A 20,026-nucleotide genomic window follows, 5' to 3' on the forward strand; every position below is an offset into this window, starting at 1 on the left:
GTCAGCGCTCCCCCTTCCCCGGCGGGCTGCCCCGGCCGCGCGGTGCGTTGTGGGAGCGGCGCTGAGATGGCGGCGGCCGCCGCCGGGCTGAGCTGGAGGCGGGTGTCCTCCTTCACGGGGCCGGTGCCGCGCTCCCGCCACGGGCACCGTGCGGTCGCCATCCGAGAGCTGCTCATCATCTTCGGCGGCGGCAACGAGGGCATCGCCGACGAGCTGCACGTCTACAACACGGGTGCGCGGGGCGGGGCCGCGCCGCGGGGCGGGCGGGGCGGGGGGGGACAGCGGCGGGGCTGTCCCGTCTGCGACCGCCGGTGGCACCGGGCTCCGCACGGCGCCGGGGATCCCCCCCGGGCCTCCCGCCCTCCCCCGGCACTGCCCGCGGGAGGCTCGGCTGAGGGGGCGGCCGGCAGGCTGAGGAGCTGCCTGGAGCCGAAATGGCGGGGCGGGAAATACGCCTGGGCCAGGGGTCTTCCCTGGGGTGGTGCTGCGCCCTGGCCGGTGCTGCGGGGTTAGTGGTCCTCCCTGGGGAAGAGCGACCGGGAGAATCTCCCGGTGCGTCTCGGTCTGTTCTGCTTTCCCCGGCTCTCGCGCAGGGGTGCGGAGCCTCTCTCCCCTGGCAGGTCGCGGCTGAATGGCGGCCGGCGGGATTAGTCCCCACGAGTGTCCGGATCCCCCTCCTTCCCTCTGGTGGCGGCGGCTCACGAGAGCTGGACGCACTGGAATGGGAATGTTGTTTGGAAAAGTGAACATGTTGGCATCGGGAGCCTTTCCAAACAGGAAGCTGCCCGAGACCGATATTATTTGTGAAAGATTAGACGCCTAAATAGTTACTGTACGGAACGCTGAATGAGGCTGGAAAACTTGCATGTAATTTCAGGGTTTGGGCCGAGACGGGAGAGTTAAGTGACTGATCTGTGCTTCTCAGTCAGCCAGTGTTGGCTGTTTGAGGTTTTTCCAGGCAGAATTTTCTCTGATAGCTTCAAAATCTACTGTGCTTAAATCACATTTTCTGAGGGGAGGAGGAAAAAAAAACACTTAACCTTTCTGTTGTGAGAAGTAATCCAAAGAAAACTCCTATGAGAACAGAGGTTCTGATGGGTGCCTTTTGAGTGAATCTGATCATGACTTTTTGGGTTTTTTCTGCCCAGACTTTCTGCTTAAGGTATTTTGCTTTTGCAGCAGTGACAGAAAGGATCATGACTCAGTTGTTCCAGTTTCTGGACGAGTGTTTGGCCCAAACTGACCTTTCTTTTCTCTGGGGTTTAAGATGCAGGGTTATGACCTGAGCTGCCCGAGAGTGCGATGTCATCCATGGCCCTTGCTATGCATGTGATGATTTTCGAGGAGCTGGCACACAGTGAGAGCATCTTAATCCCCTACCGCAACGTTCACTGGAAGCTTCTAATTTCATACTTCTCCTCTTCATGCTCACAAAACAGTGTAGGAAAAAGAAGACATTGTCCCCTGTAATGCTTAAATTCCAGAACACTTTAAACACCAATATGCTGCTGCTGGATCAAACGGTTGCTTTTTCTTGACTGTCTGCCTCTCCTCTCCCGCGTATCAGCGCGGCGCACTGTGGATATTAAAATGGGTCCTAGAACAGTGTAATTAGATTTTGAATAGGGCTATTAAGTCCAGGCACAGTGCCATGCTGCTGTGGCTTTAATAATTCTGTTTCTAGGGCTAGCTCCCTCTGAGTTAGCGTGGTTATCTCTTTTGTGTGGAATTGCACTTGTGTTCCCCATTAGCCTCTATTCTTGGCAGGTCTATTAAATTGCTGGGTTACCCTTCATGACTGACTTAGTTACAGTGACCTCATGGGCTCATGCATATACTGAGTAACATTGGTTTGATAGAGGCGTTTGCTTTTCTTTTTATTAAAAAGAATAAGAATTTGTTTAAAACTTAGTGTGAAGCAAGTAGCCCATTCACAGTTATCTGCAAATAAAAGGTAATTCTTTAGAAAGCAGAGGTGTTTAAAAGTACATATTTCAGTGTTCAAAATATTTTTTCTTATCCTTTTTTTCTGGTTTTTGGTTTTGTTTTTTTTTTTTTTTTTTTTTTCCTACTGTAGTTACAAATCAGTGGTTCCTTCCTGCTGTAAGGGGAGATATTCCTCCAGGCTGTGCAGCACACGGATTTGTTTGTGATGGTACCAGAATACTAGTTTTTGGAGGAATGGTTGAATATGGAAGATATAGCAATGATTTATATGAATTGCAGGTAGGAAATGTATGAAAATGTTTTGATTTTCAGAACTAGTTTATTTATCTGTTTATGAACAAACACGTTTTATTTAACCAACTGCACAGGAAAGTTAGATGGGCTTTGCTCTTCTTCAGAAAGATTTTTTTTCCCTCTTCAGAATCTAAAGTTTATTCTAAATAACTTTGAAATAGAGGCTTCCATCTATAAAGTATAAAATATTTAATGTTTTATTAAGATTAGCTCTTACATGTCTCTTTTAATGTATGTCCTAAAAAAAGCCCAGCATTCCCTTAAAAATAATTCAGAAAATATACAAGTGTTAATATTATATTAATTCTATTTGTTATGGCTGACTATAAATGAAATTATTTCTGAATATGTTTTTCTTGTCTTCAAGGCAAGTCGATGGCTCTGGAAAAAAGTAAAACCTCAAGCTCCTTCAAATGGATCACCACCCTGTCCTCGGCTTGGCCACAGCTTTTCTTTATATGGTAACAAGTGCTATTTATTTGGTGGCCTGGCAAATGAAAGTGAAGATTCAAATAATAACGTTCCCAGGTATGCTGATTTGTCTTTGAATTTAATGGCTTTAAAAACAAATTACTAGATATGACAGCTTTGAAAAGGAACATTCTAGGCAGGCTGTCCTGCATACCAAGCACTCTAAGTTGGATTATTTGTGCAGTGAAGGGGTTACATGCGAAGAAGCTTAAGTATTCCTTCTGCTAATCTCACAATATGAAACACTCACTGACTGACAGCTCTGACACTTCTGTAGGGAAACCTGAGTAGGCTTTGGTATTTTTCCTAGTATTTTGGGTGATGTTTTTAAGAATGGCTTGTTTGTTAGAATTACCTCAATCAGCAAAGTCTCGTGAGTCATCAGGGAATTCATGATGGATGTTTCTTCTATATTGCTGTGAAAAACAGTTATGAATTCATCTGGAAATTTTTCACAGTAACAGCTGAAGTTGCCTTTATTGTCAGCAAACTGTGCTATAATGCTGAAGTTTTATATCCACATTCACCTGCAGTTCAGAGCACTTATATCCACTGAGCTATAAACTGGCAATTTCAAGCTCAGTAAACAAGAGGTATCTGGTGTGAATGCCAAGATTCAAAGACCATTATCTAAAAATAACTTGCTGATAGATTCAGCAACAAATGGGTAATTGTCTGTTGGCCAGCCTGAAGACACAAGAAAACAAACAGCTTCTTCTCACCTTTGTTGCCTTAGAGTTGCAGAAATCAATCTCTAGTATCTCTTGTCATCATGTATTTCTCACAACTTTGCAGTTTGTTGCAAGTGTGTCCATATGTAGCAATTTTTGCAAGGAATGTTGTTTTCCAGTGTTCAATGTTTCTTTCATGTAATAAAGTGTAGCAAATAAGAGAGTGTGTTTTCTTAGAGGCAACAAGTTATAACTGTTAATTTTTTTTGTTTTAAATCCATTTTAAATCCAGATTTGGTACTGTCCACAATGCATCAAATGTTTTGAGAGTTTAAAACTCTACACCCTCCCAAGACAGAAGTCTGTAATACTTGGAAATGGTCAGGGTTTAAAGCGCACTTGTCATCATGCTTATAAGTGAGTTTTTCATACTTTAACAATAATACCCTAGATATTTAAATGATTTCTATGAACTGGAGCTGCAACATGGGTCTGGCGTGGTTGGCTGGAGCATTCCTGTGACCAAAGGAATCTTGCCATCTCCCCGAGAATCTCACACAGCCATTGTGTACTGCAGAAAAGATGTGGGAAGCCCAAAGATGTATATTTTTGGAGGGATGTGTGGCTGTCGGCTTAATGATCTCTGGGAACTTGACATAGGTGAGTTGGTTTGCCAGCAAAAGCCAGTGCTTGCTGGCTGAGGGGAAAAATTGCAATATAGAATGGTTAATGGCATGCTGTGGTGCAGATATTATTGAGACTTACACCAGAGTGTTAGCCTTTTGTAATATTTGGAATTAAATAGATACAGCATTGTTTGCATATATTATCCTCCCTGATTCAGGTACACTGTGAGATGGTTATCATAGTCTTTAAAGCACTCTAAAGGAACAAAGTTGAATAACCATAGTGAAACCATAATATATGTTTTTGATAAACAGTTAGTTTCTCAGTATTTCCTGTGTTTTTTTAAAAGAAGTTCCAAGTGCTTGTTATTGCACCTTTTTTCTTAAAGTAGCCATCTTAAGAAGGTGGCATTTTGTTTTGCTGAATATTAGAGGTATGTTCCCTCCTAAAATCCAGGTATTGAAATATGTAGTAACAAGATTTTTTTTTTATTGAGGATTTTGTTCTCTTTCTTTTAGAAACCATGACCTGGTCAAGACCAGAAACCAAAGGGACAGTACCACTTCCTCGCAGTCTCCATACGGCCAATGTAATAGGAAACAAGTATGTCTGTTGTTAAAAGCTCAACTCTAGAAAGGTACACCTAGTAGGAGAATGATGATGCTTATCCACTACTGCTCAGTATAAACATCAGCCCTGTAGAATAGTTTTCTGCTGCTGTTTCAGTACCACTGTTAACTTAAGGGTATCAAACTGCCAGTGTTTCCATGCAGCAGGACAATCTGCCCAACCCACCAGCAGCTTTCTGGGCTTCTTTGTGCATTCTGGGGCAGCCTCAGCTGGGCCTAAGCTCTGTCAGGAGTGAGCTTGAGTGCCTCTGTGTGTGACACAGATGAGGTAGATATGCAAAGAAACTGCTCAAAGACTAAAACTAGTTCCAGGCCAAACTATTCCCTGCTTTTTCTGTAGTCTGCTCCTCATTACTCTGCTTCTTGCCAGTGTGGTTTGTTTTGGCAGGTAGTATTGATAAAATGGATTTTTAAACATGGGTTTCAGTCCATTTTTTATCAATTTACAAGCTGGTGTGAGGAGAAAGAGGCAAGGGGGTAAAGAAATATGAAAGCTTAATATCTTCTGATGCAACAGCTTAGCTTTTCATTATTTACTTAAAATGTTAGTAGTTTGTAGCCTGCATTATATTTTTGAATTTTGATATCTGAGTTAGATGCCAGTCATTTTAGCATGACTTATTGAGGGGTCTGCAGTAAAGGATTGTAGAAATTCTGTTGTATGTGTGTGATTTTCGGAGAGCATTAGCAATTTGGTGTTTTGTTAAATGTTACAGTATTCACTTCTATTTCTAGGAAGTTGCTTGAGGAGCTTCCAGGATTTTTTTGTGTGGTTGGGTTTTTCAATCAGTTAATTTACTCAAAAATTTTAGAAGGTAGATACTTGCAACAGTACTTCCTAAAGAGGATAGATACAAATAAAATTTGCTGTGAACCAAAACTGTAAAACACTGGAAATTTTCTGTTTTGTCCTAGTTTGAGAGAGCACATGCAGCAGATCTGGATATTAACTGGCTTTTCTTTTCTTTTCCCCTCTTCCCTCTTTTCCTGTATTTCAGAATGTATGTTTTTGGTGGATGGGTTCCACAGTCAGCAGGAGGTGAAATTTCTGCTTCTGATGGTGAATGGAAATGCACCGGTTCATTTTCTTACCTTAATTTGGGTCAGTGTTTCTGTCTTTCTGGGAGTGGGCATTTTGAATTAACATTTTCTTAACAGAGTAGAGTAACTGTTTTGAAGACCTTGAGAAAAGTTTAGGATACATAGCTGTAATCGTGGCTGACTGAAGAAGTTGCCAGTTTTTTGCATCTTACTTGAAAAGTAATATTTTAATTATTATTTTTCTTTGAAGATTCAGCAGATTTGCTTCTGCAAATATTTGTTAATACAACTTTAATACTAAATAATGTAAATGCTCCTTCTTCATTTGTAGAAGAACACAAGAGACAGATTCTGAAATGAGGTTTTTCTAAGCATGATAGTACTATCCCTGAATCCTCAACTTCTGATCTATTTGCCTGAGAGAGATAACCAGAGGTCAGAAAATCAGCCTGTATTAATTGATTTTATCTTGCACACTTATTGGAAAGTGACCTTCTCTTTGTAATATTTCAGTTTTAAATGCAGTTGTCTATAAAAACAGAGGTGATTTATTTTCATTTTTTTCTGAGCAGTTAAGTGTGTTAACATCTTTATTTCTTGTTTTGGAAAACATCTAGAAACTAAATGCTGTGAGTTTCATTTACTAGATACCACAGAATGGATAGGTCTGATCTCAGATTGCCAGGAGGACAAAAGTAACTTGTTACCAGGGCCAAGAGCAGGACACTGTGCTGTAGCTGTTGGCACTCGTCTGTATATCTGGAGTGGTAGAGATGGTTACAGAAAAGCTTGGAACAATCAAGTTTGCTGCAAAGATCTTTGGTACCTTGATACTGGTGAGTCAGAAATAAATAATACATTGTGTATTTTATTAACATATGGAAAGCTCGCATGATTGATGATCAGAACATTAAAGCTGTAGCAAACTCCAAGATTATTTACATTTTAAAGATTATTTTAACATCGTGCTTCACTGCTGGTTGTTTAAAGGTTATTACTTAAAATGAAAAAATGAGAAAGGCTTGTTTAAAGCCGCTGAAAGAACTTTGTGCTGGATTCTGCACTGCATGCCATAGTTGACACAAGATGCTAAAGGCTGTTTTGCCTAAACTCAGGGTTCCTGGTCTCTCTTTTTAGTGATCTTTTCTGCTACTACGTACTTTTTTCACCAAATCCCTTCTTCTCTTGGGATCATTGCTGCTGATGCTTCCTCATCTCTTGGACTGCAAAAAGATATTCTTCAATCTAAGAAGGGCCCAAATTGTTCCTGGCAGTGAGGGGAATTCTGGAGCACTAATCACTCATTGGTAGCTGCATAGATGGCAGGACACTGAGATGGTGTTGGGAGAGAGAGAACTAGACTAGAACTCTTTTTCTCCCATTTCATTTTTCCCTCAGAAAATCAGAAAATGAAAGAGTAGCAGCTGCTGAAGATTGCAGCCTAGTCAGGCATAGAGGCATGTGAGAGGAGCAAGCCATTGGCATTAATCATGTCTAGGCTTCAGCCTGTATAGAAGTTGTTAGAGGGGAAGCTCACTTCAGCTACACAGAGCAAGGAAAAAGGAAGAGGAATAATTTGTGAATTAGAGGAATATGTAAAGCTTTAGGAGCCAAAGAGCTACCTGCAGCATTTTAGGAAAGCACAAGTCCTGTCTCTGTAATCCCTTCGATGATGGCAGCAGAAGAACCATTAAAAACAAAGCATCAAAACTGGAGCATTTTTGAACACTTTAAAAAGACACTTTGTGATTCTCTGACTTGACTTGCCACCTTTGACAGTGGTTTCTTGTTGAATCTGGTATATATTGTACATCAGTGAAAAAAGATTTTGCTTGCAATATGCAGATATTTAATAAACTGGTAAGGGAGGGCAATTTCTAACATGCTGTCTGTGTTTTATTGGTTTCTTGTAGAGAGACCTCTGGCACCGTCACAGGTACAACTGATTAGAGCTACAACCAACTCTTTTCAATTGAAGTGGGATGAAGTCCCTACAGTTGAAGGTTATCTTCTTCAATTACATGCTGACTCACCAGTGCCCCCGGTGGCTGGAATTCCTGGTACTGGCGTTCCTGAGACATCTGTGCTGAGTTCACAAGGTAGCAGTCAGATCACGTTACACTAATGTTTGTGCGCAGGCAGACTGGAGGGTGGCATAAGAAATAAATATGAGTTTGCTTTGTAAAGAACCATTCTGTGAGAGAGAGACCCTGTTTCTTTGGTTATTCCCCAAATGCCTGCATCATAATTATTGAAAATTCCCCCTTCACTTGTTTCTGTTGGTTTTGGCCAGCTGTCTGAGTTATGAAGGTATTTGTAGAATGCTGGCCACAATCTGGAGAAGGAAGCAGTGAGGAAGGGATTTTATCTGACTGTTTCATTTCAGGCTTACAACAACGTTTTCCTTCAGGCAACTTTGGCTTCCCTCTTCCTTACTGAAATAGGTTCCAACCATCATAATATGAAGTTTTACATAACTGATGGGAATTTGCTTTTGTTTGCATGCAAGGTGGCTGTTCTCTACATCAAAGTCCGCAATCATTGCCTAGTGTCCCTTATCCAGAAATGAAGGTGGATCATCCCAGCCAAACAAATAATCTCATTCCTAATAACGTAAGTGTAAACTGAAAAATGCTCAAGTGTCAAAACAGTATGGGAAGGTAGTGAACTGCCAGAACACTTCCTCAGTTTTAAAACTCCCTGCATAATTTTTAGATCTTAGAAAAAAAAACCCAAATAAAACAAAAAGACACCTGCTGAAGTAGTTGTCTGTTTTCTTACATACTTTTTGCTTTTAGGATTGAGAGACAGTCTTTCAAGTCCTTTTCTTGTTAATGAAGAAAGGAATTGCAAGTGTATTGTCTTCCACAATGCTAACTGGGAGCCTGACACCAGTAGGAATATTATTCTTCCTGAAAATGTTGGTGACATTAATGTGGGAAGCAAAAGGAATAAGGCATATTCCTTCTTCATTGGTCTAGTTTAGTTTTATGCTAGTCTGCTTAGTTGTAAGTTCCTACAGCAGGTTAAATCCAATTATTATCTGTCTGGTTGTGGTCTGTGTGTGTACATGTTCCGCTATTTTGCCAATTTAACAGAAAGAATGAGGACAAACTCTGGCTAAAGGATCCCATTTTTAGAACTTTGGACCTTTTCTTAGTTGTGTGAAGTCTTAGATCTGTATGGGATCCATTATGTATTCCTGGGGAAAACACATGTAGAAATACTATAAATTTCACTAAGAGTAGAAATATCTCAAGTACATGTCAGGAAAGCAAATGTTGAAAGCCTCTGTAATTGGGATTTTCCTCATCTGTTAAAGTCCCCTCAGTAGACTAAATGTACACAGCAATGAACTTCCATGTAATGACAATAGAACATGAGCTTACTCTCAGATAAAATTTAGTGTGTGTCAGGGACAATTCCAAGTCAACTCAGTTTTTGAGTCTCTGTTCTGTAATGGCTAAGGTAAGGTGGGTTGAGAGGTTGACTTCTTGGTCTAATTTAAAGTACTAGGGGGAATTCTTGGAGGAATTTGTATTGTTGTTTATGAGCAAGCATTTTCATGCCATGCTTGCAATTGAAATTTCTGAACTTTGCAGTTTAACAAATGTGTTGTTTTGGTTAGGTCCAAGTTTCCCTTTCATCCAATTCAAAAGTAGAAGGAAAAGAAAAGGTTGCAGCACCTGAAAACAAGGTTACACAGGAGACTATGAAAAACCACGCAGATGCTACAGGATTCAAAGAATCAAATGCCCCTTCTCTTTTGCCTGTTTGTACTTCAAGTAAGATGACTATAGAAAAAAAGTAATTAAAAAGTGAGAGTTAAAGTTCATCTCAAAAACATAAAATAAGATTGTTTCTGTCTTGTAATTTAAAATTATTTAAGAGTCCTTTGTAGTTTAAAAAACTCAACTTGTGTTAGTTATTACTGAATGTATTTTTAGAATATATGAAGAAAATTGAAATCTTAACTTGTTTGAAGTGTTGCAAGGCACATGAAATTCTCAATATATTCATTATTATGATGGCAAACATGTCTCTTTAAACATAAATAGTCATTTTTAGCATCAAATAAAAAGGGACAGATAACATTTTACAACATTACGGTGATAGTAATTCCAAACTGACAATGTGTCTGTCTGTTAGCAGTGAAAAGCTATTGGCTGATGTAAAATCTCAGGCAACGTAGAGAGAAGCATGTTTCTCTCTGACTGTAGAGGAAATAAAAGATGACAAGGCTCTGTTTTATGCATTTCACTGAAATGCCTTAGGTTCAGTGTAGTGAATCCAGACTTAATCACCTTATCTGTTTATATTTTACTTCAATGTATTTTACAGGTAGTTGGATTTTTATTTTCTTCACAGTGTAATTTAATTAGATGTGGAAATTTTGATTCTTATTGCTAAATGAGAAACGGACTTCTACAGGGGTTAATCTTATATTGATTGTTACTAATCTGTGATACTGATTTATGTGGATGCTTTATTTTAGTGCAGTTTTTTTCCCAAATTAGTTTTTTTTGGTGACCAAATACATAAAGAACAGCAAGCCTAAAATAATTGTTTACATACATCTGTTTATGACTGTGTAGACAAACTTCTGTTCAGTTATATACCTAAAGTAGGCATTAGCAATCAATATAATCAGACCTGTTCTAACCTAATTCTGAGCTAAACTTAAATGAAACTAAATCCATTAGATCAAGTTGAGATGTGTTGTGTTATCAATATTGAATTCTGGCTAATATTTTCTTTTTCTTTAAGGTGCTCAGACATCAGCAAATGTAGGTGAATTACATGACTTGGACAAACAAACTGTAAATCCTGATGCTTCTGTATCCAGTACTGTCTCCAGCACACAAACTATGGTAACCCAGCAGGCTGTTAAAACTGAATCATCAAGTACAAATGGGGCAGTTGTTAAAGATGAAACTTCACTAACAACATTCAATTCAAAATCTGAAGGTTTGAAATGTGTTTCACATACTGTATTTTGAGCCATATATTTCTAAGGCCATCAGAGTTCCTCTAGTGTGGTGGGATTCCCGTCTTGAGTAGTACCTGGGATATAGATAGGGCTTTGTGCATTGAAGACCTTGTGCAGCCTGGATGACCTCTGCTAGCATTTATACATCTTTTAAAATCAGGATATTCCTTCTATGCATTTGTAAATCACGTTTCCTGTAAGTGAAAAATCTTCATTTATGCAGAGGTCCATTTTCTAAATATCTGTGGCAGCCAGTTTTGGTGCCCGTTGCACATTTGCTTTCATTCAGTGATTGTCTGTTTTGTCAGCAAAAGACTAAAATAGTAACCTCAGATGATTTTGATTTTAAGCAACTGACCTCTGTAATGAATATGGCCAGTTAATGTGGCCAGCTCACTGCTAGTCAGTTGTGCTGGCCTCTTCACAGTCTGCTGGAAATATCCAAAATAAGCAGCAGTGCAGAAAATAAATGGGTAGTTTTTCAAGTCTTGTTTTTGACAAATATCAACAGGCTGTGCTTGTTGTTGTTTTAAGTGTTAACTAAAGAACTGTATTCTGATGTTGATGTTGTGTGCATAGTATAATTTTTACCAAGCACTATTATATTTTAAAAGCAAAACCCAGGACCACAAGCATAGAATACTAATACTTCCTTGTGTTACTTATGTGCTTAATCTTTTTTTTTCTTTTAAGATTCCATTTTAAATTTAATTAATGCTCTGTTCCCAGTTGTTAGGATTGTTTATAGGTTAACTGCTTATGTTCAAAATTCAGACTGTATTGATGTCAGAAACAATGCCATCAAATTAAGATTTCACACTTAGACTATTCATACAATGTCCCCAGTATGTGCCTCAATCTGGTGTTTAGATTATTTGTTTGCAAATATTTTTTATTGATTTCATAATCCTGTCACTTTTTAGGATTTTCTGAGTCCTGCCTTCTGTTTGTATTATCTGTAGCAGCCTCCAATGCCAGACTCCCAGAATTGTTCTGTGAATATGACAGAAGCTAAAATTAGTTTGTGTTATAAATAGAACTGCATGCAAAAGAGGTCTGAGATGTTCTTGTGCAACAAATGCTTGCAAATGGCTATTAAGGTCAACTTTCATACTCTGTGGGTTTTGTGTTAAAATTTTTCTACTGATTGAGTTTTTTAAATTTAACTTTTTGCTTTTAGCTGCCGAAACTGCTTACGTCATGCCTTCAGCAAGGGTCAATACTGGACAGACAAATGATTCACACTCCTCTGTAAGTCTGAAAAAGTATTATCAAATTGCTTTACCTGTTGTTCTGTTGATTAGTTGTAAGGGCTCTTCTGTTCTCCTTTAATTGTATTTCTGAAAGAAAAGCAATGTTTATTTTGAGCTTGAAGTGAATAATTCAGGGGTAAACATTTCTGTTGTAAAACTAATTGCATTGTGTGGGTTTGATGTGGCTCTGAGGAGCAGTTGTGTAGTTGGGAGGAGATCCAAGTACGTGTTTCAGCTGTTGAATCATTTTTATCAACTGGCACAGTGGAATGGTCTGCTGCATGATGTGCAAATGTAAAAAGTGTTTCTGTATGCACAACTGAATTTAAAATGAAGTATGTATTAGATCAGACTAGTGTTAGCTGCTGATTCTATAGTTTTGAAACGTAACTTAACTGACATCTTGATGTTTTTCCCTAGAGGAGATGGGGACTGACTATGCAAGCTGTAAATACTGCCTGAAAAAGTAAATGCTTCCTATTTCACCTGCTTACAACTTAATACACAAACCCAAGGTGCCACTGTTGCCACCAAAAGCGAGGAACTGAGGATGGGGAGAAGCAGCTGCAACTAAAGGGTTGGGGTGCTTTTGCCAAGAGCAGTTGCAGCTCCTGCCCCATTTCCATGCTAGCAGGATCCTGGCCTGTCTGTGCTGGGCACCTGACTGTGCAAGTGTCCTCCCTGGTGCCTGGAGACCAGCGAGAAAGCCAGTCTGTGTTTCTGGGTCAGTCAGGAGCAGTTTGCACGCCCTGCATCCCAATGCCCCGTGCCACAGCAGAGGGCTGTTCTCAGCTGCAGGCGAGTTCCGCAGTGCCTGACAAGGAGCACGTGTGGGGCTGAGGTACAGCTGAGCCCCAGGGGGAGCTGCTGATGTTGGACCACCTTGGGAAACTTCTTGACCTCTGAGAGAAATTAACTCACAACTACATGCTGCTATGGACACCTAGTTCTACAGCTTTAAACTTCTTCCCCTCCCTGTTTAGAATATTAGATGTGACATCCCAGCTGTTGCTTTTTAAATGACAGACTGTGTCTAAGTCAATTATAAGAACCAGTTGGTTTTGCACGGTATTTGAATAACACATGCATATTCATTTGAAGCATAAGAAAGTAACACTGGTATAAAAGGGGGCTGTCTCTTAAATAAACTAGAGCCTTAGTTTTTTTCCATGGCATTGAAGTATGGGTAATCTACATGACATGTTCTTCAAATACTAGAGAGCTCCCCAGAGGCCGCCAGCACCGGTGAAAGCCAGGGACCGCCGGTGGTATGATGTGGGAATTTTTAAGAACAACAGTGCTGTGGTGAGCCAGTTCTACTTGCTGCCAGAGGAAACACTGAACATCAATAGCAAGGTATCTGCTGGTTCTTCTCTGATGTAACTTGCACATACCTGTTTCAGAATCTGTTGCTTATACAGTTCACAACAAAATGTGGGATTTTCTGATACTGCAGCAGATGCTGGTGCTTGTAGGAGTTTTGTATTTTATGACCAGTAGTTCCACATGTATTTTTCTGATCTCTTTTTACTATTTCCTAAACTGGATGAATTTTCTTTTGTTCTTAATGTATGATAATACAAAATATCTTATTTTGTTATTGCTAACTCTTTTCTTATTTCTTGCCTTAGGAAACAATTTTAAATTTACTAAGCTTTCAAGTGAATAAAAATTCTTAAAAACTGAAAACCCCACAATTTCTTAATATGTTATTTCAGTCCAGCATTGAAATGTTTCCGTTTCTTCTCTGTTCCCAGAATGTTTGCATAAAAATTGTTAAAGACACTAGTAAGACATCACTGTTTAAAAAGACTAGATCTGGAACTGTAGAATCTTTTTTATTAGATCTTTCTAACTTAAGGTTTTGTACATGTAAGTTGATACATGAGTATGAGTGTGAAACTTGCAAAAGTGTTAACAGGTTTGATGGTAAAAGTGTAAATTAGTGATGTCCTAGTGAACTGGAAACAAAAATCATGTCTTCTTGAGACAGAAACAAAATAACAGAAACCTTTCTTTGAAAGCTTCACTATAAATATCGTATGTCTTAGTTTTAAAGAGCACAGTGCATTTGACACTTTACATTGATTGTGGTTCTTACACATTATTCAGAAGGAAAATAGTTCCACTCTAAGTATCAGTGATGCATCAATGCATACTTTAATCATGGAAGTATGGTAGCACACAATGTTCCAGGAAGCTATTTGTTACTAACTTACAGTGCTTTTCTTTAAAAACATTTTGGTTACCTGCACATTGAACTGCAGCTCCTAACTTTAGGAATAACTGGTTTTGAAATAAAACTCTTTTTTTATGACAGAAGATTATGTTAACTAAATCATAACTTATGTAGTTGTAAATGCTACTTTATTTTTACTTTCCTGAGTAAAAGTAACCACAAGGTGCAATTTCATTTAAATGACTGAAAAAATGGGGTATCTTTTGATCTAGAGATGTAGTCTCACATTGCATCTTAGATCAGCTGTTTTGAGGTGAGAGAGTGCCTCAGTCCAAACCTTTTCATAAATTTTGATGTAAGTACAACAGTATTAAATAGATTTTCAGTTTCAATTAAACTGAGATTAATCTCATTTTATGACCTTATACATTTTTAGGCTAATTGTGTCTAGAACATGTTTAAAATTAACACAAATGTTGCTTTATTTTCAGACGGAAGGTGCAGATGTACCAGACTACAGATTACTTAAGAAACAGGATCTGTTTCCAGGCACAGTGTACAGGTTCAGAGTTGCTGCAATTAATGGATGTGGTGTTGGGCCTTTCAGTAAAATCAGTGAATTCAAGACTTGCATTCCAGGTTTTCCTGGAGCTCCTTCAACAGTCAAAATCACCAAGGTGAGAAATATAGGTAACTCTGGTTCTGATGTTTAAAATTCTGGTCAGAACTCTTGGTTAGAGTTGGTTTGTTGTTGGGGTTATTTTTAATTGTCATATAAAATAGTGCCCAGTGCTTACTTGGTTAACTCTGGTTGATATGATATTCTTTAAGATATTTGCTAAAAAGAATTATTTTAAGACTTATGGATCATGTTAGCAGATATACATTCAATCATCTGATGGTTTCCCCATGATTTCTAGTCTTGCATCCTTAGATCTATAGGGGTTTACCATGCTTCTTAAAAAAATGTCGAAAGACATCCTTATCTCCAGAGTGGTGATGATAGGTTAGAATTTTCACATAATCTTTAGAATTTGGGGTTTTTAAATATTGTTTATATATTTATAATTAGCTACGTACTATCATACTTTTTTTCTTCAGAGTGTCGACTGTATTCATCTTTCTTGGGAGCCTCCTGCTTCACCCTCTGGAAATATTTTAGAATATTCTGCCTACTTAGCCATCCGTTCCACACAATTACAGGAAAATCCAAGTCAACTTGTATTTATGAGGATATACTGTGGTCTTAAAACCTCCTGTATAGTGACTGCTGCCCAGCTTTCCAACGCCCACGTGGATTACACCTCCCGGCCTGCCATAGTGTTCAGGATTTCGGCCAAGAACGAGAGAGGCTACGGCCCGGCCACGCAGGTTCGGTGGCTCCAAGGTAAAGTCACTGTCACATACAGCATTTGAGTGGGGCAGGAGCTGTGCATTGTGACTCCAGAACCAACACAGCACTGCATGTGAACTTCTTGAAATGTTGTTTTGTTCCTTACGGGAGTTTTGTGCAATTCTAGTTGTTGCTTCTTACTTCCCTGGGATTCACTTCAACTCAAAAGTTTCTTAATCTAATAAGAAGTAATCTAATAATGCTCATCATGTACATGACATACAGTGCCATCAGGGGTTTTTTCAGTCTTTCCAGCCTCCTAAATGAAAAAAAAATTCCACCAGGTGATGTAAGGTGCATTTTTGTGATGTATGTACACTTTAAAGTCTGTATCACAGGCAGAAGAGGTTTTGTCTTCTTGTCCCTGGCCTTGAATTTGTACTGGTTCATGGTGATTTGGGGATGGGAATGGATTCACTGAAAATAACAATTAGTTTTAGCCTGGTCAGTTCTGGCTCACCTTGTAAGTAAGCCAATCCAGGGTCTCAAAGCAAATTTTGCCAGCTTCTCATCCCACTCCTTCCTGTTTCTGGCCTAGCTTTGTTGGGAGCTGGCTTTGCTCAGCAAGAGGTCCTGTGGGCACAGAGGAAGGTAGGAAGAGCAGAGTGCCCACCCCTTGGGCAGCAGGGAACTGTTGTGTGGGGGTAGCTGACCTCAGCTGGTGGGCTGGGACCCACCTGTTGAATGCTCCACTGCTTGGTTTTTAGTATGTGCTTTTCTAAGTTGGGGAGTAACAATGAAATTGTCTTCTATGATGTTCACTATTCCAATGCTGTTTAAACCCTTTAGTTGGCAGGGGTTTTGACCATGAGCTGTATCCCAGAACTCTGAAACAGTATTTGTTTGAAAGTGTTTAACTGTGGTACACCATGTGAAATTACGAAACATTTAACAATGTCTCCTTCTTTTTGCAGACATGAAAACATCAGGCTCAAAGTAGAAACGACTTAATAAATCTCAAGTTTCGAATGTAGTGTTTAATGTAACTCTTGTACTATTTGTAAATGCTACAAATATTTTATTTTTGCATTGTTTTTACCTTAAAAATATATAACCTTTTTTACGTTTGACACATCAACATTATAGAGCCTTGCTCAGGTATGAGTATCATATAGAAAATATATCAGAGGTGGTGGGGTGGAGAATCACGCTCTATCCAGCAGCTCTTCTTGGTAGTGATAGTTAAAATGTAATAATATGGTTTCAAATTAAAAATGAATAAAAGAATTGGCACAAGCAGTAGTATTTGAGGTAGATTCCCCATGATTTCTACAGATCCTGCATAGATAATTCATAAGATTTGGTATATGAGCAAATTCTGTTTGGTTTCAGTTTCTTATACCACATTCTTCATTGTGGTGCCTGAGTACAAGGCAAAAATTTCCAGTTATTATATAGTAACTTAAAATGTATAAATATTTTAATATATACTTTTTTTGTAAAGAAATGATTTTTTCTACTATTTGTAACAAATATCTTAATCTTGAAAGATATCCCCTGAAAATTTAAAAGGAAAAAGATAAACTTATCCATTGCTCTTATTACAAAAAAAGGTAAATTCATTGTAAATGCACTACTATTACTTATAATTATTCTTTTGTAGTTGTACAAATCTTAAACTTGTAAATACCAATGTTTACAAGAGACCTTTCTGGTCTTGTATTAAAACTTCCATGAGATTCATTCTCCTTTTTTTTTTTAATCCATATGCTTTGCTTTTAGCATATGCTTGCTTTTTGCACTAATAATAACTTACCTCATTCCTGTGTTAATAATCACTTGTGTTGCTTCCATAATGTTTCTGTAAAACTTCAATCTGAAAATTTTAACCAAAGTTTAGAATACATGGTAAGCAATTTTGCACATATTATATGGCAACTTTCAACATATTTATTCCAGTTAATCTTCTTAAGTGCTTGTTTGCTTTACCAATATATTCTACCAATCAAGTTCAGTATCTCCCTTTTACTATGCATCATTTTACATTAACTAGCTAGCTGATAAAATCAACAAGCATTACTTCTAGGAATAGGTGGATCCATTCCTATGCGAAAAGAAAAGATTTGTTCACAGTAGTGAAATAAAGGTAAACATTTAAAATGCTATTTATGTATCTATATATAAAACTATGTTTACCAAAGTGTAGAGGAAAATGGCTGAGTTGGACAAGGTCACTAGGTGAATAGATTGAGGCACCTAAATAAGATTTATTTTAAAATAAAATCTAAATTATTTACTGTGCAATGAAGTTTATACTTTGCACTTTAATTTTGCCCCAAATGCCAAAAGATTATACATCAAGGTAGAATTTCTTGCCTCTTCCAGTTAAATTTGTCTTAAGAGCGTTTGTAAATATAGAAACTAAAATCAATGATGTGCCTGGTTTGGTGGGAGAAGTATCACTAAAATGCTAGAGAGCAGCTCAAGCATCCCAGAGCAGATTTAATAGCCAAGTTTTGGCTACCCTGAGAATCAGGGTTATAACGAAGTGCTGATACAGCCTTAATTATCGCAATGCATCACATGCTACAATAGCATCTAGAAAGTGCTGGGGACCATAAATGGCTATAATAGTGTTAATTGTGGCACAGGAGTAACACATGTGGATTGACTCCAGAGAAAAATCATGTGTTTATGACAATGACAGATATCCCAGTTTCACTTTAAACAGTGTTTATAGTATGAATGTATAGGACTTTTCCTGAAGTTAACTGGCTTTAAGATATTTGTGTTTTAATGGTCCATTTTGTCAGGTAGGATCTCACTACCAATACTGTCTGATAACTAAAGTACCATACACATGAACTGTCAACTAGAAGAATAGAACTTGGTTTTTCTTATTAGTACTGTGAAAGAAGCCTTTAGAGAAAACACTTGTGGCTTTGATTTTGTTGGTTGATAGCTGTGATTGTAGAGTTGTTATTTAAGAATAAAACCTGTTGGGTGTGTCTGGGTGGAGTTTTTTTGCACTTGGTTTCACATGCTTTGCACAATTTCTTTTTTCAGTGGGTATGTCACGACTACCAAAGGGTAAAACTGTGGTGTTTTCAATGAAAGTATCATTTCCTTGTGAGTGTGCTTTCTTCAGCTGACTTGACATAAGACGTCACTTTCTCTTTTTTCTCCAAGTTGGGTGACGTTGAAGAGTGATCATATGCAACTCTTCAGTTGCTCACAGTTTTACTTTAAACTGAAATTGTGGTACACACTGTAAGATACACTTTGTGGTCTGTTTTTAGAACTGTATTTATAATGTCTAAATCCCACCTGTTTGCCTATCAACTAGATATCAGACAAATATTGATTGTTCGATTTTAAAGTTTAGAAGACTGTTGACACCAGCTCTTTGAGACTCCATGTTATCCATTTATTTTAGATACTGCTAAAGGAGATGTAACAGAAGCTGAAATCTATCAGATTACAGTATCCATATTGTAGAAATGTCCAGGTTTACTAAACTCCTTAGGGAGGTTGTGACTGTGTAAGCATAGGACAGTCGTGCCAGTTACGGCAGACACTGCTACAGCTTCATCTTCAGAATGTTCTTGTGAAAGTGGAAATGAAGTGAACAATAACCTACACTTTGTGTTTTCAAAGTAATTATAGCAATATCTTTTGAATGTAGTTTGGAGTAGAGCACATGATCATGCCATAAACTCTGAAGATGTAATAAGTATTACTGTTGTTATCTGGTATTTCAAGATAGCGAATTTGACGTGAACTTAGTCTTACAGCCTGTTACTTAATGACCTCTACAAGGAAACTGACATTTTGTACAATACAAGTTGATTAGTCTTATTTTGAAGCATTGTTTGTTCTTTGTAATAAAGTGGTTGTCCTATCAAATGCATTGTAAATACTGAAGTGTGTCTGTTTTTTCAAGAGGTGTACGTGTACAAACTTGGAATTTCTGATGCAAAGAAAAGAGTGAGTAAATTTGTTGAGTTGGGGAAGAGGTTTTAGTGATAAGCACTGTCATAATACTATTACTCTTTCATAAATATTGTCTCCTAAGTTAATTCTTGGTTACCTCATGAGCTTTTTCCTTAGTTGGGGTTCTCCAATACCCATGCCCCATCTTCTGCAGTTGGTGTGCACTCACCATTACTCTGCCCCCTTCCATGCCTTTGTGCCTTGCAGGCTGTGGCCTCTGAACTGAAATTTTGACATTATTTCCCCTGTCTATACAGGGGTCATGTTGCTGTTGTTGAGAGTGAGTGACAAAGAGTTTGGTGTTGCTTTGTTGCAGTTTTTTAAAAAGATGTGTGAGCACATAGTGTGCTCAGAAGGCTCCTGCCAAGGATTTGAATTGTGTTCATGTCCAGCTCTGCTCAAAATGACACCATCTTGGGGCAAGTTGCTAACTTTTTATGGCAGCTATGGGGAACTCTTGTGGGAATAAGCAGCAGGTGTTGCTGGAGCAGAGAGGAGCAAGTGAACTGTAAGGTCTGCTGGATTGTTTCTAGACCTCCTTAAGAGACATCACATGAGAAACTGCTAAAAGCTGTCTGCTTCAGATTGATTCCTTCCT

General features: G+C 38.5%; 1 protein-coding gene across 2 annotated transcripts; it reads left to right on the top strand.

Moving 5' to 3' along the window:
• The first annotated feature begins 65 nt into the window (after positions 1-65).
• Positions 66-19,274, top strand: HCFC2 (host cell factor C2). 2 transcript variants are annotated; one of them, XM_082280527.1, is made up of 16 exons: positions 66-232; positions 2,078-2,226; positions 2,609-2,769; positions 3,835-4,043; positions 4,529-4,613; positions 5,638-5,741; positions 6,328-6,516; positions 7,594-7,779; positions 8,190-8,293; positions 9,309-9,465; positions 10,448-10,648; positions 11,851-11,921; positions 13,142-13,279; positions 14,594-14,779; positions 15,204-15,489; positions 16,410-19,274. In XM_082280527.1, exons 1-16 carry the CDS (start codon positions 67-69, stop codon positions 16,433-16,435), a joined length of 2,418 nt encoding a protein of 805 aa, XP_082136653.1. In that variant the 5' UTR covers position 66; the 3' UTR covers positions 16,436-19,274. The 2 variants fall into 2 exon arrangements, with proteins under 2 accessions (XP_082136653.1, XP_082136652.1); XM_082280526.1 differs by lacking the exon at positions 16,410-19,274 and having other exon boundaries at positions 15,204-16,386.
• The last annotated feature ends 752 nt before the right edge of the window (positions 19,275-20,026 follow it).

The sequence above is a fragment of the Coloeus monedula genome (genome assembly GCF_965178545.1).
Source record: "Coloeus monedula genome assembly, chromosome: 4".
NCBI lineage: Eukaryota > Metazoa > Chordata > Aves > Passeriformes > Corvidae > Coloeus > Coloeus monedula.